Source organism: Carcharodon carcharias, chromosome 3 (genome assembly GCF_017639515.1).
Source record: "Carcharodon carcharias isolate sCarCar2 chromosome 3, sCarCar2.pri, whole genome shotgun sequence".
In the NCBI taxonomy this organism is placed as follows: domain Eukaryota; kingdom Metazoa; phylum Chordata; class Chondrichthyes; order Lamniformes; family Lamnidae; genus Carcharodon; species Carcharodon carcharias.
In genome coordinates this window covers 138368337-138389242 of record NC_054469.1, presented here as the reverse complement: position 1 = coordinate 138389242, position 20906 = coordinate 138368337, and the positions used below count along the sequence as shown (strand labels likewise).

Sequence of the window (20906 nt, the reverse complement as noted above, 5' to 3'; positions counted from 1 at the left end):
TTTGATTTGTTTACAAGGGTCTATACATTCACAAAGATTTTGATAATTTCATACCTAACGGAAAAGAAAATTGGTTGGAATGGGTAGCCGATTCTATGGCTCATGACCAATTTCATCAGCTTTGCCTCTCTTCTTGACCTCCATCCAAACAAGGCTGCATTACAATGGCATTTGTGGTAACTGACTGAGTGGAATTGGGATTTTCAGCATTGCAGTAATGGTTTCCATAAATTGATAATTTAGTTGAAATTGTGTTCACAGATTCTAAATAGAATTATAGGAGTAAAGAACTAATTGCGAAATAGAGAAAAAGTAAATCTAATCCAATAATAAAATTCAATGGGGCTATTTTTGTCATTGTTGTGCTTGAAGAATGCTCAATTCCAGTAATGAAGAGTAGAAGGGATAGAGGCCCAACATGAAGCCCTGGCACTTTTGTGGAGAGCTGCAATTGGATGTGACAACCTACGCCTAAAATATTATTTTAAAATGAGATGGGAAGGGGTATTCTTGGCCCTTCTGCCTCACTTTCAATTGCAATGCCTTTGGGGCAACTTAATAGCTAGTCCTGGGGGCCTCTCCAATGGTGTGCAGAAAGCCCAAAACTGATGGTTGAGTGCAATTGCAGTTATACAGCTTCGCTATGCACCCCACCAACCACATTTTTGCCTTCTCTTCATGCATGTCCTGTCAGGTACATTGTGCCTGTCTAATGCTATGAGGGAATGAGAATATATTTTCTAGAATGCCTACTGCATAATTGTGTTATCTCTTGCAATTTTTTTCCACTGTAGACTCACCTTTATTAGCCAAGGCAAGTAAGACAAATCTACAAAATCCTGTCTAATTTTTAAATTTTTAATCAGCTTTAGATGGTATGAATATGAACTGAAACTGGGTGCAACAATAACCTGCAATAATTCTTAGGAATGTTTGAAGTGTCATTTTCCAGAAGAGTGCTTCTGGTTTAGTTATACTTACTGGATATTAAAAAACCTCAGGTGATCATACAAAAGTACTTTGTTACTAATTATTTAATTTGGAAAAAATGTTCAAAAGCTGCACTGCAAGAATTCTATTTCCAAATAAATGTATGCAATATTTTAGAGTGGCAGCATCATATTTTAAAATAGTACTGCTAAATTATCTATTGAATTGGTTGTAATAGAGTCTACCTAAAAGGAAAACAAGTCCAAAAATAATTTCTATTTTAACAATGATTTTTTATTATTCAAAGGCAATTTTCAGTGTATATTTTTCTAGTGACCAAGCATTAATACATTAATTTAATAAAAATCATATGCACAAGTCACAATTACATTAGACTGAATGACAAATTTAGTGGTCATTTGGGTTTGGAATACAGGTTGGCACAGAAATTTCATTTCTTATTGAGTGCCTATGAAAATCAGTATCTAGAGTTGTCTATTTCAGATAGCAATGCGACATTAGTTGCTGCTCAATCTCTACACAGGAAATGCTAATAACGTTCAGTTAAAAAAAATGGGAATAAAAGCACATGGCCTGCAAATCAGTACCTCTACTAGAGTGCAAAAGCAAAATTACTATAGGAACACAGACTGCTAAAATATGTTCTCTATCCTGTTACTTTCCATTATTACTCTAAATGTTTGATACATATCTCTCCCCACCTTAAAGAATGCATAAAGAAAAACCGACAGGTGCACAAAAAAAAACTCAAAAAAACGTAATCGCAACAGATTCACCATTAGCTACATGAGAATGATACAGGCACAACAGAGAGAATAATATAAGCAAAGTCACTGGAGATCCACTAGTATATTTACAATTGTGTATTCTAATATTTCATTAAAAAACCTCTCTGAACTCTATCACCATGAATAAATACAACAAATTCATTAAACACTATCAGTTCTAAGCTCTCCACCATCCCCACTGGGCACATATCCTAATTCCTTCACTGGCACCAAGTTGATATTCTATAATTCCCTATTGTAAATGACTATCACCACAGGATTGCAGCCATTCAGGAAGGCTCACCACCACATATGCATGGCAACTAGCAACTAAGGATGGACAGTAAATGCCACCTTACCAATATCACCCATATCCTAAGAACAAATAATAAACATATACACATTTTTCAATCCATTAAACCAGTTCTTCTCTCCCATCAGCAAACGATCCATTTCACTGACCCATATCTATTTTAGAAGGTTATGGGAAAATCACACAATTAGCAAAAAAAAATGTGTATACATTTCTAAACTCATTAGCAGTTTCGGGGTAAAAAATAAAGGTTCTCTGTTTTGGTTGTTTTAAAATGCAGCTATCTCCAGTGACACTGGCTTCTATGCTGAAATGAAAATGTGCCTATCTTCAAGAAAGCAACCTCTTCCTCTTGTATGTCTTTCACTCTGTATAACTGCAAACATTTTCTTGCTTTTGTATTGGTGCACGATTTTTTTTTTCATGTTGTTACCCACCATCTCGCTCTCTTCTATATGCACCTTACATGCACTTTGTGCCTTTGGTTCTCTCTTTATATGTTTTTCTTTGTTCTTCATTATGTTCACCATTCTGAATTTATGTTAAACTCCTTTTATTGCATACACTCTAATTTTCTAAGTATGGCCTCATTACACCAATTGGTAGAGTGTTGGAAATGAATACATTATCTAAGCTGACATTCCAGGGCATTATTGAAGGTTTGCTGTGTTGGTGAAGATATGATACTTCTGATGAGACACTGAATCGAAGCTGCTTCTGCCTGTTCTAGCAGACATTAAAGATCACATAGTGCTGTTTGAAAAGTGGAAGCTCTGTCGATATCTGTGGGCAACCCTCCTCTCCTAACTCAAAATTGTTATTGTTCATCTCAATTCATCTGTGGTCTTTGTGGAGTCAGTCATCTTCTGCATAAAATGGGCTGGTGTCTTTGCCTACATAGCAAGAGCTACTTCTGTTCAAAGTGATACATTGTATGTGAAGTGTTTGAGATGTGACAAGATATTATGATAGCAAGACCATTCTTCTTTTCATCTTTCAGGGAGTTCAACTTTAGATTCTTCGACGTTGCTTTGGTGGTTTTATTTGTGATACTTCAGCTTCTGTTGTAGAAACGGACAACACCTTGTGAAAGCAACAAGAAAAAATATCTTTTAAATGGTAAACTCTCATCAATTTTTTTTCCAACATGTTAGTTTTAAACAAAATATTCAGAGTGCCAATATATCTTAATTATTCTTTTTAAATGAGCTTTTCAGGTTCACCAATCAGGCTCTTGCTTAAAAAACCACAAGCAAGTAGTTTGTTTCCAGGTCTCTGCCTACTCCATTCGTAAACTAACCATTATGGAGCAGCAACTCCTGAACACTATTTCAGAACACTAGCCTCCTCGCTCTCTCTCTGCCTGGATGGAAATGCCCATGTGCCACTTGGTGCTTGCTTTTCGGGAAAAAGGGGAGAACTTGTCACATGGGAAAACCACAGTTAAACCAGTTTTCAAACCTCTTTTGCTACGTAAAAATAAAGCACTGTAAGATTTTCATTTAGATCTTAAAATGGTAGTTAAAACATGGAAAAGGCCATTCATCCCAATAAGTCCATGTTGATGATTACCCCCCCAATCTGTGCAAATAAGCCTGAAAGTTTGTATGTGTGTGTGTATATGCATGAGCAATCTGGGTGCAGACAAATCAAATATGAAGATTTGGATATTTTACCTTCGTAAGTGCAATACACCCAAATCTCTTTGATTTTTTACAATTGGATTATTGATCCCTCTGCCCAAATACATCTTTGGCTACAGTAATGGCCCTGCTCTAGAAATTATAGCTTCATAAGTGCATTTCCACAATTGCTCTTGCTCAGTGGCTCTCCAAATTGCAGTCAAAGTTTCAGGCACAAGAGAAAGCAAGGGTAATTCTTCTGACATTTTACTGCCTTTAATTGAGCAGCTTTAAAAAAAAAAAAATCCTTACAGAAATCAGCTCTATGTTTCCTGAATGGATTTTTATGGCATCACTTCAAGTCATTCTGAAATTTAAAAGCTTCCCTGATTGAAGGTTCTTAAACATGCTGTGCCTAATGTGTATGAATGATGGTTGATTAAGTATAAACGTTAAAGTTCCAACTCAAAGAGGAAAGATGCAGTGCGAGTTTGGCCTTTTCCTTGTGACCCGATTGTGTATGCTGCTTTACGTCCATTTTATGTTAAGGTATGTTCTATTTAGATTTGCAGGAAAATTGAGTGCAAATCAGTAATGGCATTATCAATGTGAGAATGAGTGCATTTTTGAGTCCCTAACTTTCAGGCTGTGCCCAAGGAGGAGATTCCACGACATTGTTCTCATCACATTTTGCTATCTTGTTCCCAATATTCTACCATAGGCTTAACATTGTATAAAGCATACCTCTGTAAGTTTATTTCTGATCAAAGTAGCAGAGACATTTAAGGAATTATCCCCCATGTCCACCTTTGGCATTTCCGGAAGTTTTGGTCCTAATAACACAGTAGTACTATCTGTATCCAATCCATCAAATATATTAATGTTCATTTGTTGATTTATTTTCTTCCTGTCCTGCAGTTGAGCTATCCTGGGAACAAATCTGGAGACACAAGTCCTAACATTAGGGACCCGGCTTTCTCTTTCTGAAGTCCGAGACTCCTTAGAATCAGAAGATTTGTCCAAATGCTGGTTGTGAAAACAAGGTAATTCAGATTCAAAACATGATGAGTTTTCTGTATAAAGAGGAATGTCTTTCGGTATTATTCCATGTGATGAAGATATTTGAGAATATTCTTGTCTGACCCTTGATATGGATGAAGATACTTGATTGATTGGTTGTGGTGGAGGCAATAACATTGGGTAACCATACATGGAACCTGTATTCCACTCTTGCTGGTTGGGTTCCAAACTTTCACAATGCTCATATTTTTCCCTTGCGATATTTGGTAATGTGACTGGATTTCCAACTTTCTTTTCTGCCTTGCACAGGTCTATATCTAAAAGGACAAATGTGAAAAAGTATAAATAAATACTTGTTTTTAAGTTGGCTAATATAAGTTTCCTCAGATATGTACAATCATACTGTATATGCAACATGAATGACAAGCTTCATCGTGAAATAGTAGCATATCACAACACAAGATAGTATGGTAAAAATTGTCACTGTTGTACTTCAACATAAACTGAAACACCATAGGTTCACTATTCTCATTAGATTAAGGATTTTAAAGCTCAGCTGTAGCACTCTTAACAGTTGGTACCTGGTAGATTTGAGCCTTATTCCAGGATTGGAGTACAGAATCTAAACCAAAGCTGGAGTGCAATACAGGGGGGAGATGTTAAGCCAAGGTCCTTCAGCCCTCTCAAGTGGATGTAAAAGTTCCTGTGGCATTCTTTTGACGAGTTCTACCCAACATCCTGGCCAATATTTATCCTTCAACCACATCACCATAAGACACCATCTGATCGTTCTCATTGCTATTTATGGGATCTTTTGTGCAAATTGTTGTAATATTTGAAACTAAGCAGCCAATGTCTATCGTTCAAAAGCACTTCATTGGCTGTGAAGTGCATTGAGACATTGAGGTGGTGCATGAATGCAAATTCTTCCCTTTTCTTACAGCTAATTTAATACACTCTATTTGTTAATTTCGTGGATTAAAATAGTGTTACTCATAATCAGAATCATAGAATGATATAATAGAGAAGGCAGACATACGACCTATCACATATAAGAAGTACACAATTAGTCCCGCTACCGATTGCCGATAGATTTTCCCATTCAAGTATTTATTCTTTTCTCTTTGAAAGTTATTAATGAAACTGCTTCCATGACCTTTCAGGCAGTGCATTTCAGATCACAACTCATTGAATATTTTTTTTCCTTCAAGTCACCTCAAGTTTTATGGCCAGTTATCTTAAATCTGTTTATTCTGGTTACCAAACTTCCTGCCACTGGAAGCAGTTCCTCCTTATTTACTCTTGTCAAAATCCTTCATGATTTTGCAGATCTATCAAATCTCCTTAAACTTCTCTGCTCTAAGGAGAAGAACGCAGTTGCTCCTGTAATATCTTTTATCCTAAGTACCATTCCAATAAATCATCTTTGCACCCCAAGGTCTTGACATTCTTCCTAAAGTGTAACGCCCAGAATTGGCCACAATACCCCAGCTGTGGCCTAATCAGTGTTCTATAAAGATTTAGCCAGGCTTTCTTGCTTTTTCACTCTATTTCTATTTATAAAACCAAGGATTTTGTATGTCTTTTTAACAGCCTTCTCAACTTGTCCTCCCACCTTAAAAGACTTGCATACACATATCACCATGTCTCTTTTATCCTGGATCCTCTAAAATTGTACCATTTAGTTTATATTGTCTCTCATTCCACGCTGGAGTTAAATATCATCTGCTGTATCAGCCACGTGTCCTCTTGAAGGCTGTAACCATCCTCCTCACTGGTTTACATTTCCAGGTATGGATGACATTTTATCAGAACAGAAATCTAACATTTTACAAAATATTAAAAATAATTTCAAGCTCTCAATTTAACCCAAAGCAAATGAGCTTATTATACTAAACACTAAAATACATTTAATGCTTGTTACTGAAAAAAAGAGGCATTCTGTCAAACCTTTTCATCTTGCACTCATCAGAATATTTTAGTAAAGGGAGCAACAATTTATACTGCACGAGAAGAGGGTGCTGGTTGATTGGCAAGCAAACTCTGATTGTTAGAGGCATTGCCATGGAGAATGCACCAGGGAACACTTAACTGCTAAACTTTTTGTTCAAATTCAAAACAGGCAGGTCAACTCTGACTGGTTCATCTCATGGTAATGCCTTGACCAGGGAATGGTTGTCTCACAAGCTATTATTTAGTTGGAAAAGATGCAATGTATGGACATGCTCCTTCTGTCTGCAAAGGACCGGGACCTGTGTGTGAATATATGTGGCTCTAGTATACGTAAATGAATTACATTGCGAGCCCGACTGATAATAAATTGGTTTTCTGTGTAATTCTTGGCACAATCTGGATTGTTTGGCAAGTGTTGTCCAATCGCGGAATCACATCTAATATTGGACACTGCTGAGTTTTGCAAGCACTGGCTAGTTGGGTACGCTCTGTACTTTGCCTGTTGCAAGCATCCGAAAGGACGTGCTGCTTGATACAATTGCTTGGGACGTACAGCCTACATACCTGGCATCATACCGGCACTGAAATTCATATATAATATTACTCATTTGTAATAGGCAGAACATCTTTTTGATTTGACAGCAGCATCCTGTTGGTGGAGAATGCTACTTATGTTGCTACTGCACAATAACAGTGTGAAATGATTAGCTTCACCTCAAATTTTTGAGACATCTTACCCTTCCAGGGTAATCTGAGGTAGAGTGAGCACTTTTCAAGACTGAATGTGGCGGCCTTAGGCCCATTCATGAGTTTGCGCAATATACAGCAAGCATTGATCTGATTAGAGTAACCATTATCTTGCAGGATGGCTTTGATGCATCCAATTTCATCATCAAGCTTGCATGGTATGTAAATGGCTTGGGCTGTATTTACGAGGCTGCCAGTAAGATCAGTCTTATAGTGGAACTGTAAGAATCTCAACACATATATTGATCAGTGAAGGTAGGCTTGTGGTAGATAGTAGTAGAAAACCCACTGGCAGATTTCTGAACTAGCACATTGAGGAAAGGGAGTTCTTTTGACTGCTCCATTTCAAAAGATGAATTTAAGCCCACGATGGAGCCCATTAAGACTTAAGGAAGCTCTTACATGCAGCTGCGGATTCAAATATAGCAAACGTGTCATCGACATATCAGAATTTCAGTGCCACAATCCAGTGCCTGGTTCGTTCCCCATGGCAATGCCTTGACCAGAGTCCACTTGCCAACCAAGCACTCTCTTCTCATGCAGTATAAATTGTTGTTCCCTTTACTATTGGTATTCGTGCAGAATCCAGATGAAAACCTTTGACAGCAAGTCTTTTTTTTCAACAACACTCAAAGTTCTGTACCACCAAACAACTAATGCATGTTGATTAATGTGCTTCGAATTTAAGAGTAGGAAAGTAGCTGTTAGTCTTGAAATAACAAATGTAACATTTTATTTCAAATGCCATTATACAAAAGAAGTTAGCATCCTTGTAAGATTAGGAGACAAAAAGCATTGTGCATCTATTTTTTTTTAAAAAACTTCCTTAAAAGTTTTATATTCCAAACTGAAGTGATACCAGAATTCAGTGCTTTGTTTTGTAATTGTTTATCTATAGGCCATGGGCCTCCATTATATTTAGTAATTGGTACACTAAGATAAACATTTTGAACAGTCCTGGATTACAGGCTGCTTTAGATATTGGATGGAGCCATAGAGACTACATCGATTTCAGTTTCACTGTTTTTTTAAACCTAGTCAACTGGGGAAGGAGTTAGGGAAGGAAAAAAAGTTTTTTTTGTCCCCTTTGCTATCCATCAGGAGACTGTTGTTTGTAATTCTGTATCCTAGCAAGAAGTCAAAACCATCAGAAAAGAGACAGGAAGGAGGGCAAAAAACCACAAATGAACCCAATACGATGAAATCTAAAACATGGTCAGCAATTTTACAGCATGCAAATTCTAAACTAATTATCTTTACATTTATGCACATAAACTTTCCTCTGTTGGTTACAGTATTTTAAATTTTGAGAGTTCAGAGGATTGGAAAAAACTGCTCTACCCTATCTAGATGTGGCCAAGTGCATCTGCCCATTTGCTCCAAAAAGAACATCTCTGCACTTCTGGATCTCCTGAATTGCTCTTGATAAGTCAGAAAATGTATTAGACCATAAAACATGCCATAGTGTATTACTCTACTGCTAGGGTGCTCTCTTAGATGGCACAATTGCAAGTGCTGTGAAAAGAAACATTGAATTAATTTACACATTACTTGCTGTTGCTGAAGGAAGTTTGTAGAACAACAGCTGGTCCTGGAAATCAACAAAAAATGTTAATTTTCACTGCTAACTCTTCAGTTGTTATCATTTCATGAATATAGTACTTGAGCTGAGCGTTACACTTGCATATGACACTTCCAAATATTGAAAACAATAGATATAACAACTTTTTATTTTTAGCACTGGAATACCTATAATTGTATTCAGAATGTCTGAAGTATGCAAACTTTAATGCTTTGCAATGGAAAGATTAATGTGTTCTTTATAAATTGAAAAGACTAACTACATTTTCATGTTAAGAAATAAATAAACTACTTTTTGGCTTTGTTTTAAGATGACAAAAGGGAAGTTACATAAATGAAAAAGAATTCTGTGAACAAACCTTTGTTACTTGTTGCTCTTATTATGTACCTTCTCCTCTCTTTTAATTTTTCTCTGGTATCCTCCACTGTTTCGAACTCTGGGGCATAACACACATGAAGCAAGCTACCAAAGAAACTTCGCTCATCCTGTTTGCGTTTTGCTATTCTGAGAAATGGTTTAAACATATAGTTAAATACTGTTCTTAAGCATTAGAGTACACTTTCTGAAAGTGAACTTTGTTTATAGAAAAATAAAATACAGAAATGATTGTATGAAATTGTATTTTCAGGAAAAATCACATTTATCTATTCCTCGGTCCAGATTATTTATTACCCAGTAACATTTCTACAAAAACAAAATATTTTTAAATAGCCAAGAACAACTAAAAATATAGAATTTTAAGAAGTGTCTTAAAAGAAGTGTTTTAAGAGTCAAAATACAATACAAAATACAATTGCACACTTGCACAATTTTCATTTTTAAAATTCATTTATGGGGTGTGTGGGCGTTGCTGGCTGGATCAACATTTATTGCCCATCCCTAATTGCCCCTGTTCAGAGGGCATTTCAGTCTCAACCATATTGCCAGATCAGGTAAGGACGACAGATCCCTAAAGGACATTAGTGAGCCAGATGGGTTTTTACAACAATCCACAATGGTTTCACGGTCATCTTTTAATTCCACATTTTTACTGAATTCAAATTCCACCATCTGCCGTGACAGGATTTGAACCCCAGAGCATTACACTGGGTTTCTGGATTACAGCGACAATACCACTACGCCATTGCCTCCCTATCTTGTTGCAAGACTCCCAGTTGGACTAAAGATATGGTTAAAATTACCAGAGATTTGAAATTGAATTTTATCAACCTTGTACATTAATTGTACAAAGTAGCAGAGAAAAATGTAGTAACTCTAAATTATTTGGCAAATGGATTTTGCTTGTACCTGGGAGATGCTACATTCGTCATAATGACATCTAGCTATATTTCATTTAAAATGATGTAAATTTGATTCACACAACTACCGACAGCATATCTTTTACCTGTAAGATTTCAAATATGAAATTTTAGGTTATAGGCAAGACTGAACCACAGACTAAGGTTGCACACCACCCAGTGTCCAATTTACTGCCTTGAATGAAAAAGCATTTTGTATAGTATTCTTAAATGTACTTCACTTTGAATGACTCAGACACTTAAATAAAAATAAAACTGATAATTTGTTACTTCATTAGGAGATAAGCCAAAGTAAGTTCATAACAAAAATAATTTAACTGTGATTAAGGTACAAAACAAAACATACTTAACTGTTTTCACACCAATAAATGATCCTAGTTCATTACCTCGCATTCTGTAATCTTTGGTATTTAATATGATAAACTTCTGTGAACTCCTCAGCTGGGTACTCATGCAACACAGAATACTCTTCAATGATTCCATATAAAGCAAAGAGTTCAATCAGCTCCTTCATGACTCCCACAGCTGGCACTCCTTGTATTAGCAGGTGTCTTGATTCCAGATTTATAGTGTACACCTAGATCATTGTGAAACATTATTGTGAGGAAAACAAAGCTGCTGACCTAATAATTGCTAATGTTACTGCATTGCTTTAAACTGATAACGTGGTCAGACAACAGAACAGAAGCCAACATTATTTATATTTCCAGGAGTTTTTCTTTAATATCTGATAAATAATGTTTAACATTACTGTGTTTAACCAGTATTCTTACATTATCCTGTGAAAGTCAATATTACACTCCAAATACGTTACATTTTTGCTTTAGGTATTGAATTGATCTTGTTGTACAATACTCAGCATGCTCCACCTAGAATGAGCACAACCAAGTAATAAATTTGCAAAGAAGAATGAACCTTTATTCATAAAGTACTTTTCACAACCACAGGACAGCCCAAAGTGGTTCACAATTAGCAAAATACTTATGAAGTATAGCAATTGTGTATTGTAGGGCAGTCAACTTGTGCACAGCAAGGCCCCACAAACAGCACTAAGATAAATGAAAAAATAATCTGTTCTGATGACCTTGGTTGATGGCTACCAGAACGCCTCTGCTCTTCTTCATATACTGCCATTATATCTTTTACAACTAACTGAAAAGGGCAGATTTGATTGAAAGTCTCATCTGAAAGTCAGCTTCTCTGACAGTTAGTATTTTTACATTGCACTGAGTGCCATTTTTGATTATAGTCCAGAGTTTGCTGTACTTAACAAAAGTGAGGCTGTTAGCACTTACTGTTGGCAGATGGGGAAACAAAGCAACTTCTGGCATTTGAGGAAGATGGTGTGATCAGCAATGTCAAAGGCTGCAGATAGGTTGAGAAGGATCAGGAGAGAGTTTATCTTTGTCACAGTCATTTGTGACTTTGATAAGAGCCATTTCAGTACTTTTGGCGGGGTCTGATTGGGGGGCGATTCAAACATGGAGGAGCAGGAAAGATGAGCACAGATTTGGGAGGCAACAGCACATTCAAGGAATTGAGAAGAAAGGAAGATTGAAGATGGCCTGGTAGTTTGCATGGACAGAGAAGCCAAGGTTGTTCTTTTGAGTAGAGGGATGATAATGGCAGATTCAAAAGAGGGGTGACAGTACCTGAGGAGAGAGAACTTTAACAATGTTAGCTAACAGAAAAGCCAGAAGGGAAGTTGGACGATTAACAACTTAGTGGGATTAGAGTTGAGAAAGCAAGAAACAGGACTGAAGATCAAAATGAGCTCAGAGAAGGCTGGGAACTTTAAATGGAGAAATTAAGGGAGCCTCGGAGGGCAGTGAACTCAGGGGAAAGAGAGCATGACAAGATGGAGGTTGAAATCAGCAAGGATAAGTTGTCAGTTGTCACTTGATTCAGAGACAATAAACTATGAGCGAGGAATACCAGGGTGCACAAAATACTGTGAGGGACAGATAGCACTAGTATTGAGAATAGTAAGTTAATAGGTAAAGTCAGGGCAAGGGAGAAAATAACAAAATCTAAATCAGGGTTACTATGCATATATGTGAATGCGCGGAGTACAGTAAATAGGATTGGGGAGTTAATGGCGCAGATTGCCATGTGGAAATATGATGTTGTGATAACAGAGATCTGGCTCAAGGAAGGGCAGAACTGGGTGTTAAATATTCCCAGGTACAAAGTGTTCAGAAAAGATAGGAAAGGAAGGAATGGAGGAGGGGTGGCAGTATTGGTTAAGGAGAGCATTACAGTGCTGTGGAAAGAGGGTGTCCCAGAGGGTTCAAGGAAAGAATCAATTTGGCCAGAGCTAAGAAACAAAAAGGGTGCAATTACATTGCTCGGTGTAGCCTATAAACCGTCAAATAGTGAGAAGGACGTAGAAGAACAAATCTTCAGGCAAATTACAGAGAGATGCAGGCATATCAGAGTAGTTATAATGGGGGACTTTAACTGCTCGAATGTCAACTGCGACAGTGGTAGTTAAAAGGGTGGAGAGGGACAAAAGTTCCTAGATTGTGTTCAGGAGAATTCCCTACAGCAGTATGTGTCCAATCCAACAAGAAAAGATGCACGGTTGGACCTGGTTCTTAGAAATGAGGTAGGCCAAGTAGATCAAGTGTCAGTGGGGGAACATTTAGGAGACAAGTGATCATGGTATTGTATGTTTTAGGATGATGATAGAAAAGGATGACAGGCAATCCAGAGTAAGAAAAATTAACTTAACAAGAGCCTACTTTGATGGGGCAAGAACGGAGCTGGGCCAGATAGACAGGGATGGAAGATTGACAGGAAAAACTGCAGCTGAACAATGGGCTACCTTCAAAAAAGAATTGGTTTGGGCACAGTCAAGGTACATTCCATTGAAAGGGAAAGGTAAGGCAAACAAATCCAGAGCTCCTGGATGGAAAAGGAGATTGAAATTAAGATAAAGAAGAAAAAGTGTGATAGGTGTCAGGTAGAAAATATAATTGAGAACCAAGAGGAATACAGAAGGGTCAGAGGGAGGTGAAAAAGCATATTTGAGAAGCGAAGGGGGGTTATAAGAATGGGCTGGCAGCCAACATGAAGGAGAATCCCTAAGTTTTCTAGACATATAAATAGTAAAGGGGTGGTAAAAGGAAGAGTAGGGCCGATTAGGGACCTAAAAGGGAATTTACACATTGATGAAGGGGCCATGGCTGAGGTATTAAATTGCATCTGTCTTTACCAAGGAGGTAGATGCTACCCAGGTCATGTTGAGAGGAGAGGAAATTGTCACTAGAAGGGTTCAAAATTGACAAGGAGGGAGTGTTGAATAGACTGTCAGTGTTTAAAGTTGACAAGCTACCGGTACTGCATGAGATGCGTCCAAGGATATTGAAGGAAGTGAGAGTAGAAATTGCAGGGGCGCTGGCCATAATCTTTCAGTCTTCCCTAGACTCAGGGGGTGGTACCAGAGAACTGGAGAATTGCAAACATGCCCTTGTTCAAAAAAGGTTGTAAGGATAAGCCTAGTATTTACAGAACAATCAGCTTAAGTTCAGTAGTGGGCAAGATTCTAGAAACAATTATTTGCGATAGAATTAGTAGTCACATGGAAAAATATGGGTTTATAAGGAACAGCCAGCATGGATTTCTAAAGGGAAAATCGCATTTAACTAACTTGGAGTTATTTGAAGAGGTAACAGAAAAGGTCAATGAGGGGAACGCTGTTGATGTGCTGTACATGAACTTTCAAAAGGCATTTGATACAGTGCCACACTTGTGAGAAAAGTTATTGCTCAAGGAATAAAAGGGACAGTAGCAACGTGGATACAAAACTGGTTGAAAAATAGAAAGCAGAGAGCAATGGTCAATGGATATTTTTCAGGCTGGAGGAAGATTTGTAGTGGAGTTCTGCAGGGGTCAGTATTGGGACCCTTGCTTTTCCTGATATATATATATATAAGATCTAGATCTTGGTGCGTAGGGGACAATTTCAAAGTTTGCAGATGAAGCGAAGCTTGAGTGTTGTGAACTGTGAGGAAGATGGTGTGGAACTTCAAGAGGACATTGACAAGTTGGTGGAATGGGCAGATAGGTGGCAGATGAAGTTCAATGTGGAAAAGTGTAAGGTGATGCATTTTGGTAGGAAGAACATGGACAAACAATACAAAATAAGGGGTGAAATTTTGAAAGGGGTGCAGGAGCAGAAAGACTTGGGTGTATATGTGCATAGATCATTGAAGGTGGCAGGACAGGTGGAGAGAGCACTTAATAAAGCATATTGTATCTGGACTTTATTAATAGGGGCACAGGGTACAAAAGCAGCGAGGTTATGCTAAATTTATAAAAGACACTCGTTGGACCTCAGCTGGAATACTGTGTACAGCCCTGGGTGCCACATTATAGGAAGGATGTGAGCACTTTGGAGAGAGAGCAGAAGAGATTTACAAGAATGATTCCAGGAATGAGAAACTTCAGTTATGAGGATAGACTGGAGAGGTTGGGGCTAAGAGGAGATTTGATAGAGATATTCAAAATCATGAGGGGGGCTGGACAGAGAAGATAGGGAGATGTTCCTGCTCGTAAAAGGATCAAGAACTAGTGGGCACAGATTTAAAGTAATTTGCAAAAGAAGCGAATGTGACGTGAGAAAAACTTTTTCACACAAGTGGTTCGGGTCTGGAATGCACTGCCTGGAAATATGGTGGAGGCAGGTTCAATCGAAGCATTCAAGAGGGCATTAGATTATTATTTGAATAGAAACAATGTGCATGGGTACAGGGAAAAGGCAGGGCAATGGCACTAGATCATAATTTGAAGAGCCGGTGCTGACACAATGGGCCGAATAGCCTCCTTCCGTGCTGTTAAAATCCTGTGAAGACAGGAAACCAGTGAAACTATCTTGGTCAAAAAACTAACATGGTACTTGGTTGGGTGGTTAGTGAGTGACATTTTATATGAGAGGCGAGAATGCTCATAAGACTAAACAATTGCCAAAAGAGTAGGGGTATAAACCAATGTGTGATTTGGTGATACCATCATTGCAGCAGTATGGACAAGGAAAAGTGGCAGTTATAATCAGATGGGAAGGCTTCATCAACACTTCAGTCAAGTTTCCATTCAGGCCGTGATGTTGGTGCAATCATCCACAATGAGTCCATAAATGATAAATTTGTGTTCACAAGTGAATGGACATCCTAGGGGAAGAGAGGTGTTGTAGCTAATCAACTGGCAGAATCCACAGAGTCAGCTCTGGGAGGGGCAGGTTGGACAGGGAAGTGATTGGAATACAGCTCCCAGCAGGTTTGCTGGGAAGAAAGGTCAGTGAGAGAGTAGGACAATTGGAGGTTGCTTCATGTAAAGAGTTGGTGACAAGGGCCCCTCGGTCCGTCAGAGGATGCCAAGAGAGGCACAGATGGAAGTTGCAGACTTACCTCAGCAGGAGTTAAGCCTCCAGGGTAGGAAGTTCAAGGAGTACTGAAGGTTTGGGTTAGGGATTTGGGAAAGCAGAGTACCTGAAGGAAGCGAAAAGAAATGATGCATGACTACAGGGTCAAGGGGTCTAAACAGGGTAAAGAGAAAAGCAAAAAGTGACAGAGTAAACAGTAGAAATAGAACTGATGGGCTCAGGTCTTCGACAGCAGCCAAAAACACGTGAGACAGAGACACAGGGAAAACTTAAGCTACATAGGAAACAGGAGCAACTTCTACTTCAATGCCAATTCTCCACATCCCCAAATCCGTTGATATTTTTAATATCTAGAAATCTATCAATCTCCATCTTAAATATACTCAATGACTGGCCTCCACGGCCCTCTGGGTAGAGAATTCAAAGAATCACCACCCTCAGTGAAGAAATTCCTGCTCATTTCATTCCTAAATGGCGTCCTATTCTGAGACTGTGTCTCCTGTTCTAGACCTGCCCCCAGACAGGGGAAACATCCTTCCTGCATCTACCTGTTGAGGTCTGGAATTAGTCTGGTGAACCTTCATTGAACTCCCTCTATGGTAGGGACCAAACTGTTCGTAATACTCCAGGTACGGTCTCACCAAGGCTCTATCCAACTGCAGCAAGACATCTTTACTCCTGTACTCAAATCCTCTTGTAATAAAGGCCAACATACCATTTACCTTCCTAACTGCTTGCTGCACCTGCATTTTAGCTTTCATTGACTTATGACCAAGGATACCCAGATCCTTTTGGACATCAACACTTCCCAATCTCTCACCATTCAAGAAATACACTGCATTCTGTTTTTCCTACCATTTTTTCACATTATATTCCATCTGCAATGTTCTTGTCCACTTGCTTAGCCAGTCTAAATCCCCCTGAAGTCTCTTTGCATCCCCCTCACAACTCAAATGCCCATCTAGTTTTGGCATCAGCAAATAGGCCCATTTATGTAGGTATTATTTGGATACAGATATCCTGGTAGCAAATGGTAGCAAGAAAACAACAGGAGGGAATCAACATTTAAAGCCAGGGGTCCTGGGATGGGATAAAGTTAAAGTAGGTAGGGCGAACCTGGCATGTCCAAGTTCAGAAATGTGTGTGTTGGGAGAATTAAGTCCAGAAGCTACTTGATGGATAGCGTGTTAGATGATGTACTGATAATGCTATTACCAAGGGAAATTAAGATATAGGTGTACAGAATCAATTGCACTGCAGAAAAAAAATGAAGCTGGAAGTCACCATCAGATCCCATAGCAACAGCAATTTTTTCTTCTTCTTTTGTGGTATGTGAGCATCGCTGGTTAGGCCAACTTTGGTTATCCATCCCTATTTGCCCTTAAGAAGTTGGTGGCGAGTTGCTTTCTTAAACCATTGCGGTCCATGTGGTGTAGGTACACCCACAGTGGTGTCAGGAATGGAGTTCCAGGATTTTGACCCAGCAACAGTGAAAGAATGGCAAAATAGTTCCAAGTCAGAATGGTGTTTGATTTGTTGGGAAATTAGCAGGTGGTGGTGTTCCTATGCATCTGCAGCCTCTGTCCTTCTAAGTTGGTGGATGTTGAGGTACTGATCAAGCGGATTGCTTGAGTAATTGTACTTCAGCCCAGGACAGTGAATCTCTGGTGAAGGATCAAAACTATTCCAGAGTTTAGAGGGTTAAATTGAGACCAGGATTATACTCTCTTACATTTATAAAGTGATCGAAGGGATTTGCAAAGATGAAGGGATCAGATTGAGAAAAGACGGAGAAACAATTTCCTTTTGTGGGGAGTCCAGTACAAAGTAAATGTTACCATTCAAACTTAGTCATTTAATAGTGAAATTAAGAAGCATTTTCCAACACAAAGATGAGATTCGGAAAGGCTCAATCTCTTGAGAAAACGATAAATAATCTCCAGAGATGACCCAAGAAAACTCTAAAATATCCGCAACTTTCCACAAGATGTTTCCAGGGCCCCTTGGAGCCATGTTGTAACTACCATTATTCAAGTTATATTGAATTCAATCAGAGACACAAGTTTTTTCTATGCTGAGCGTGAAGCCATTACTGAAAAACTGGGGCCAATTGCTCGCCCCACCCATAGACTGTACCAAACACCAAATACTCAGACAATACTTACTTTAACAGCTCTCAGCCTTCGACCCTCTCGGTACTTGGGCCGTGTAAAACAGACATTTTCCTGTTGATGGTGTTTCAACAACTCTGGAGCTTGGGCAGCCATCTTCAACCGGAAAGCAGGCGACCGCAATCAAACACCGACCATTCGATGACTCGCAACTCCACAACCCTTTGGAGAAGCCCCGCCTCCCTTGAGCGCCTATTGGGCGCCCTATTCCTCTCCTCGGGAAGTGATAGTCCGGTTAGATGTCAATTAAAGGGTTTGGTAGCCATCAGTTTGTGATCTCGAAGTTGGCGGATGCCTGACTTCAGGAATGCAGGTTGAATTCAAATCTATCCTGCGGCTAACGGAATAATCGAGGGGGCGACGCGAGGCTCTGCTCGCGGAACCGTTGGCTAGCGTGGGGCCGGCGTGCGATTGGGAGGCCGGGCCGGTGGACGGAATGCTGGGGGTCGGAGCCGTGTGTGTGCAGCTCAGGCTCAGCAACACCAAGGACTGCTTCCTGCACCTGGCATCGCAGCGAGCGTCGCAACTTCACCTGGAGGAGGTGATGGCCGCCGCCAAATGGCAGCTTCTCTCTCTACTCTTTCTCCCTACTGTCTTACTTACACCTGGTTTCCCTGAAAAAAGTGGTGGTGATGGGTCCATGGGTAGTGACCACTTCCTGGGCCATTTAAGAGGTCAGCTGAGCTAATAGTCAACCACGTTGTTGTGGGGTTAGATCCACATATAGGCCTCACTGGGTAAGGACGGCAGATTTCGTTCCCGGAAAAGGACATTGGTGAAATGGTTGGATATTTACATTAGCCCAGATCTTCCAGTCTCTGGATTGTTGAAGACCGGACATATGACCTAAGAGGTGCCACGGGATCCCTCAGAAGTCCCAATATGCAGGCCTCCTTGGGAATTGCGGGGGAAGATTGAACTTCTAGTGCGCAATTCCCATACTCCACACTTGAGTTCACACTTCAGACAGTTCCAATGTTCTTACCTAGATAGTTACCCAGGCAATGTTAGATAGGAAAATCCTCATCTGACTCCTGGGTAACCATACAACTGACCCCCCCCCCCCCCCCCCCCAATCACTCACTGATCTAGAACCCCCACCCACCTGCTGCCTCACCCACATGCCATCCTACCCACTTACACCACCCGCCCTGCCCATTCACTTGTTCATTCATTCACCAACATTCATCCATTCACCGTTTGCTAACATTCACACCGGACATTTAAAATTGCCTTACAACAGCTGGTGCTGTTAAAAGGGCATGTGACGTGTCCTCCCCCTGTGCTCCGCTGCTGTGATGAAGCTTTTTTGTGGGACTGTATGCTCTGCATTTCTGAAGAAGCAGAGCTCAGAATACCTAGCCAGAAATGTGGAACAGAGTTGAAAAGTATGAATGGAGTGGCAATGTGATGATAATTGCCGCTTCGCAGAAAGTCCGTGCCAATAATCTGAAGGTTTCATTTTTTTTTACTGATATCAGTTTTTTATAAACCTTACTTTTTAAAAAGGCAGTATTTGGTGATGCCACAACTGCAGAGGGACCATTTCCCAGCCATGCGCATTTGCGTGTCTGTATTAATGATACAACCCACATACCTTAATATACCACATGCTATATACTCTGTTTGATCTCCAATAGTTTTTATCCATCCCCATTACATTTACTATATTTCAATCATCAAATAGTTTAAATATTGTTTGGAACCTCAATCGTGACAGACTGAAAAGCAACAGCTCAGGCCCTGACCACAGGGAACCCTGGCCTGAGAGACAAATTAGTGGGACCACCCCTGCAGTACCGTATACAGGTTTGATCTCCTTATTTAAGGAGGTATATACTTGCATTGGAAGCAGTTCAGCAAAGGTTCACTAAGTCGATCCCTAGGATGAAAGGGTTATCTTTTGAGGAAAGGCAGGTTGGGCTTACACTCATTAGAGTTTAGATTAATGAGAGGTGATCTTATTGAAACATAAGATTCTGAGGATGCTTGAGCGGGTTGATGCTGGGAGGATGTTTCCTCTTGTGGGGGAATTATCAACAATCTCTATAGACACTGATGACATTTAAAAAGAAATTTGAACTTCTAGCTAAAAGCTGAAAGAATGACACCTCTAGATTTCACATTTCAAAATTTACTGTAACAGATGAATAATAACACCAATAACTAAACATTATTTTTGTATGCAGCTTCTCCTTTAAACTACAGGGAGTAACAGTCCACTTTTATGTTTATATCCCATCGTACTCTCCACAGAATTACAGTCCTTTTAATAAACAGTCCACAGTTGCTCCCCGCTTGCAATGTGTTCTGGTATCCTGATTTTTGTCAAGTCGTAACTCAAGTGACTGTCTCCGGGTGCTTTCCTCTGTTTTTGGAAAGTTCCTTAAATCCAGCTCCAGCAGTAAAGTCTGTCCTGATGATTCTTCCTGCTGGCCATGTCAGGATGAATCTCCTGGAAACCCTTAGATGACTGCAGGATGCATTTCTTTGACTAGAGACCATCTCCCTCTTGCATCTGGCTGTGGTAGCTCGCAAAGCCAAGCATCCTTTCCTCTCTGCTGACCACATAGAACCTCTGTTGCCTTTGTGTGATGGTTAATGATTTTTAGGGAAGCCTGTAACCTAATCTCAAAATGGCTTCCCAATGGCAATGTGCAACACATTAACCTTGCATCCTAGTAGAAATGCTAATTAGCTATCCTTGATCTCAACTCCCTTTTATCCTAGAAGTAAATGGACAATCTACAACACAACTGTTTACAGCCCAATACTAACAACATCTTTCTGGGACTTTGCGAGACTCATTGTCGACTCATTGTAAACTCAGAGACTGCCGCCATTGTCTTCAAACATAAATACTGTGCTTGTTCTCAGTAAAGCAATTTAAGCCTTCCTTTGATCTCTGACAATTAAGCACCCAGGCTTACTGTTGGGCAGAATTCAGAACAGGTCACTTGACCGCCCCCCCCCCCCCTTTCATTTATCCTAAATTTAAGGTACTGTCCTAAAAATAATCATCTTATAAACCTCATAATTGTAACAGAATCTAGAGCTAAGGGGCGCAGTTTAAAAATAAAGGATTTCCCATTTAAGATG

General features: G+C 39.5%; 2 protein-coding genes and 1 long non-coding RNA gene across 5 annotated transcripts in view; 2 read left to right on the top strand and 1 right to left on the bottom strand.

The window, feature by feature from the left end:
* Positions 1-1208: 1208 nt before the first annotated feature.
* Positions 1209-18069, bottom strand: rbm48 (RNA binding motif protein 48). Its single transcript, XM_041183833.1, has 5 exons — positions 17802-18069; positions 10640-10830; positions 9314-9459; positions 4398-4990; positions 1209-3114 (listed from the first exon to the last, which is right to left on the bottom strand). Exons 1-5 carry the CDS (start codon positions 17901-17903, stop codon positions 3043-3045), a joined length of 1104 nt encoding a protein of 367 aa, XP_041039767.1. The 5' UTR covers positions 17904-18069; the 3' UTR covers positions 1209-3042.
* LOC121275941 lies at positions 3030-9047 on the top strand. Its single transcript, XR_005942603.1, has 3 exons — positions 3030-3150; positions 4572-4696; positions 8669-9047. It is a non-coding gene; the product is annotated as an uncharacterized LOC121275941 (long non-coding RNA).
* pex1 (peroxisomal biogenesis factor 1) overlaps positions 17995-20906 on the top strand; it is an 87120-nt gene continuing 84208 nt past the window's right edge. For all 3 annotated transcript variants that reach the window (XM_041183830.1, XM_041183829.1, XM_041183832.1), the window contains exon 1: positions 17995-18348. In XM_041183830.1, coding sequence (XP_041039764.1) covers positions 18244-18348 — 105 coding nt within the window. In that variant the 5' untranslated portion in view covers positions 17995-18243. The remainder of the gene's footprint in view (positions 18349-20906) is intronic.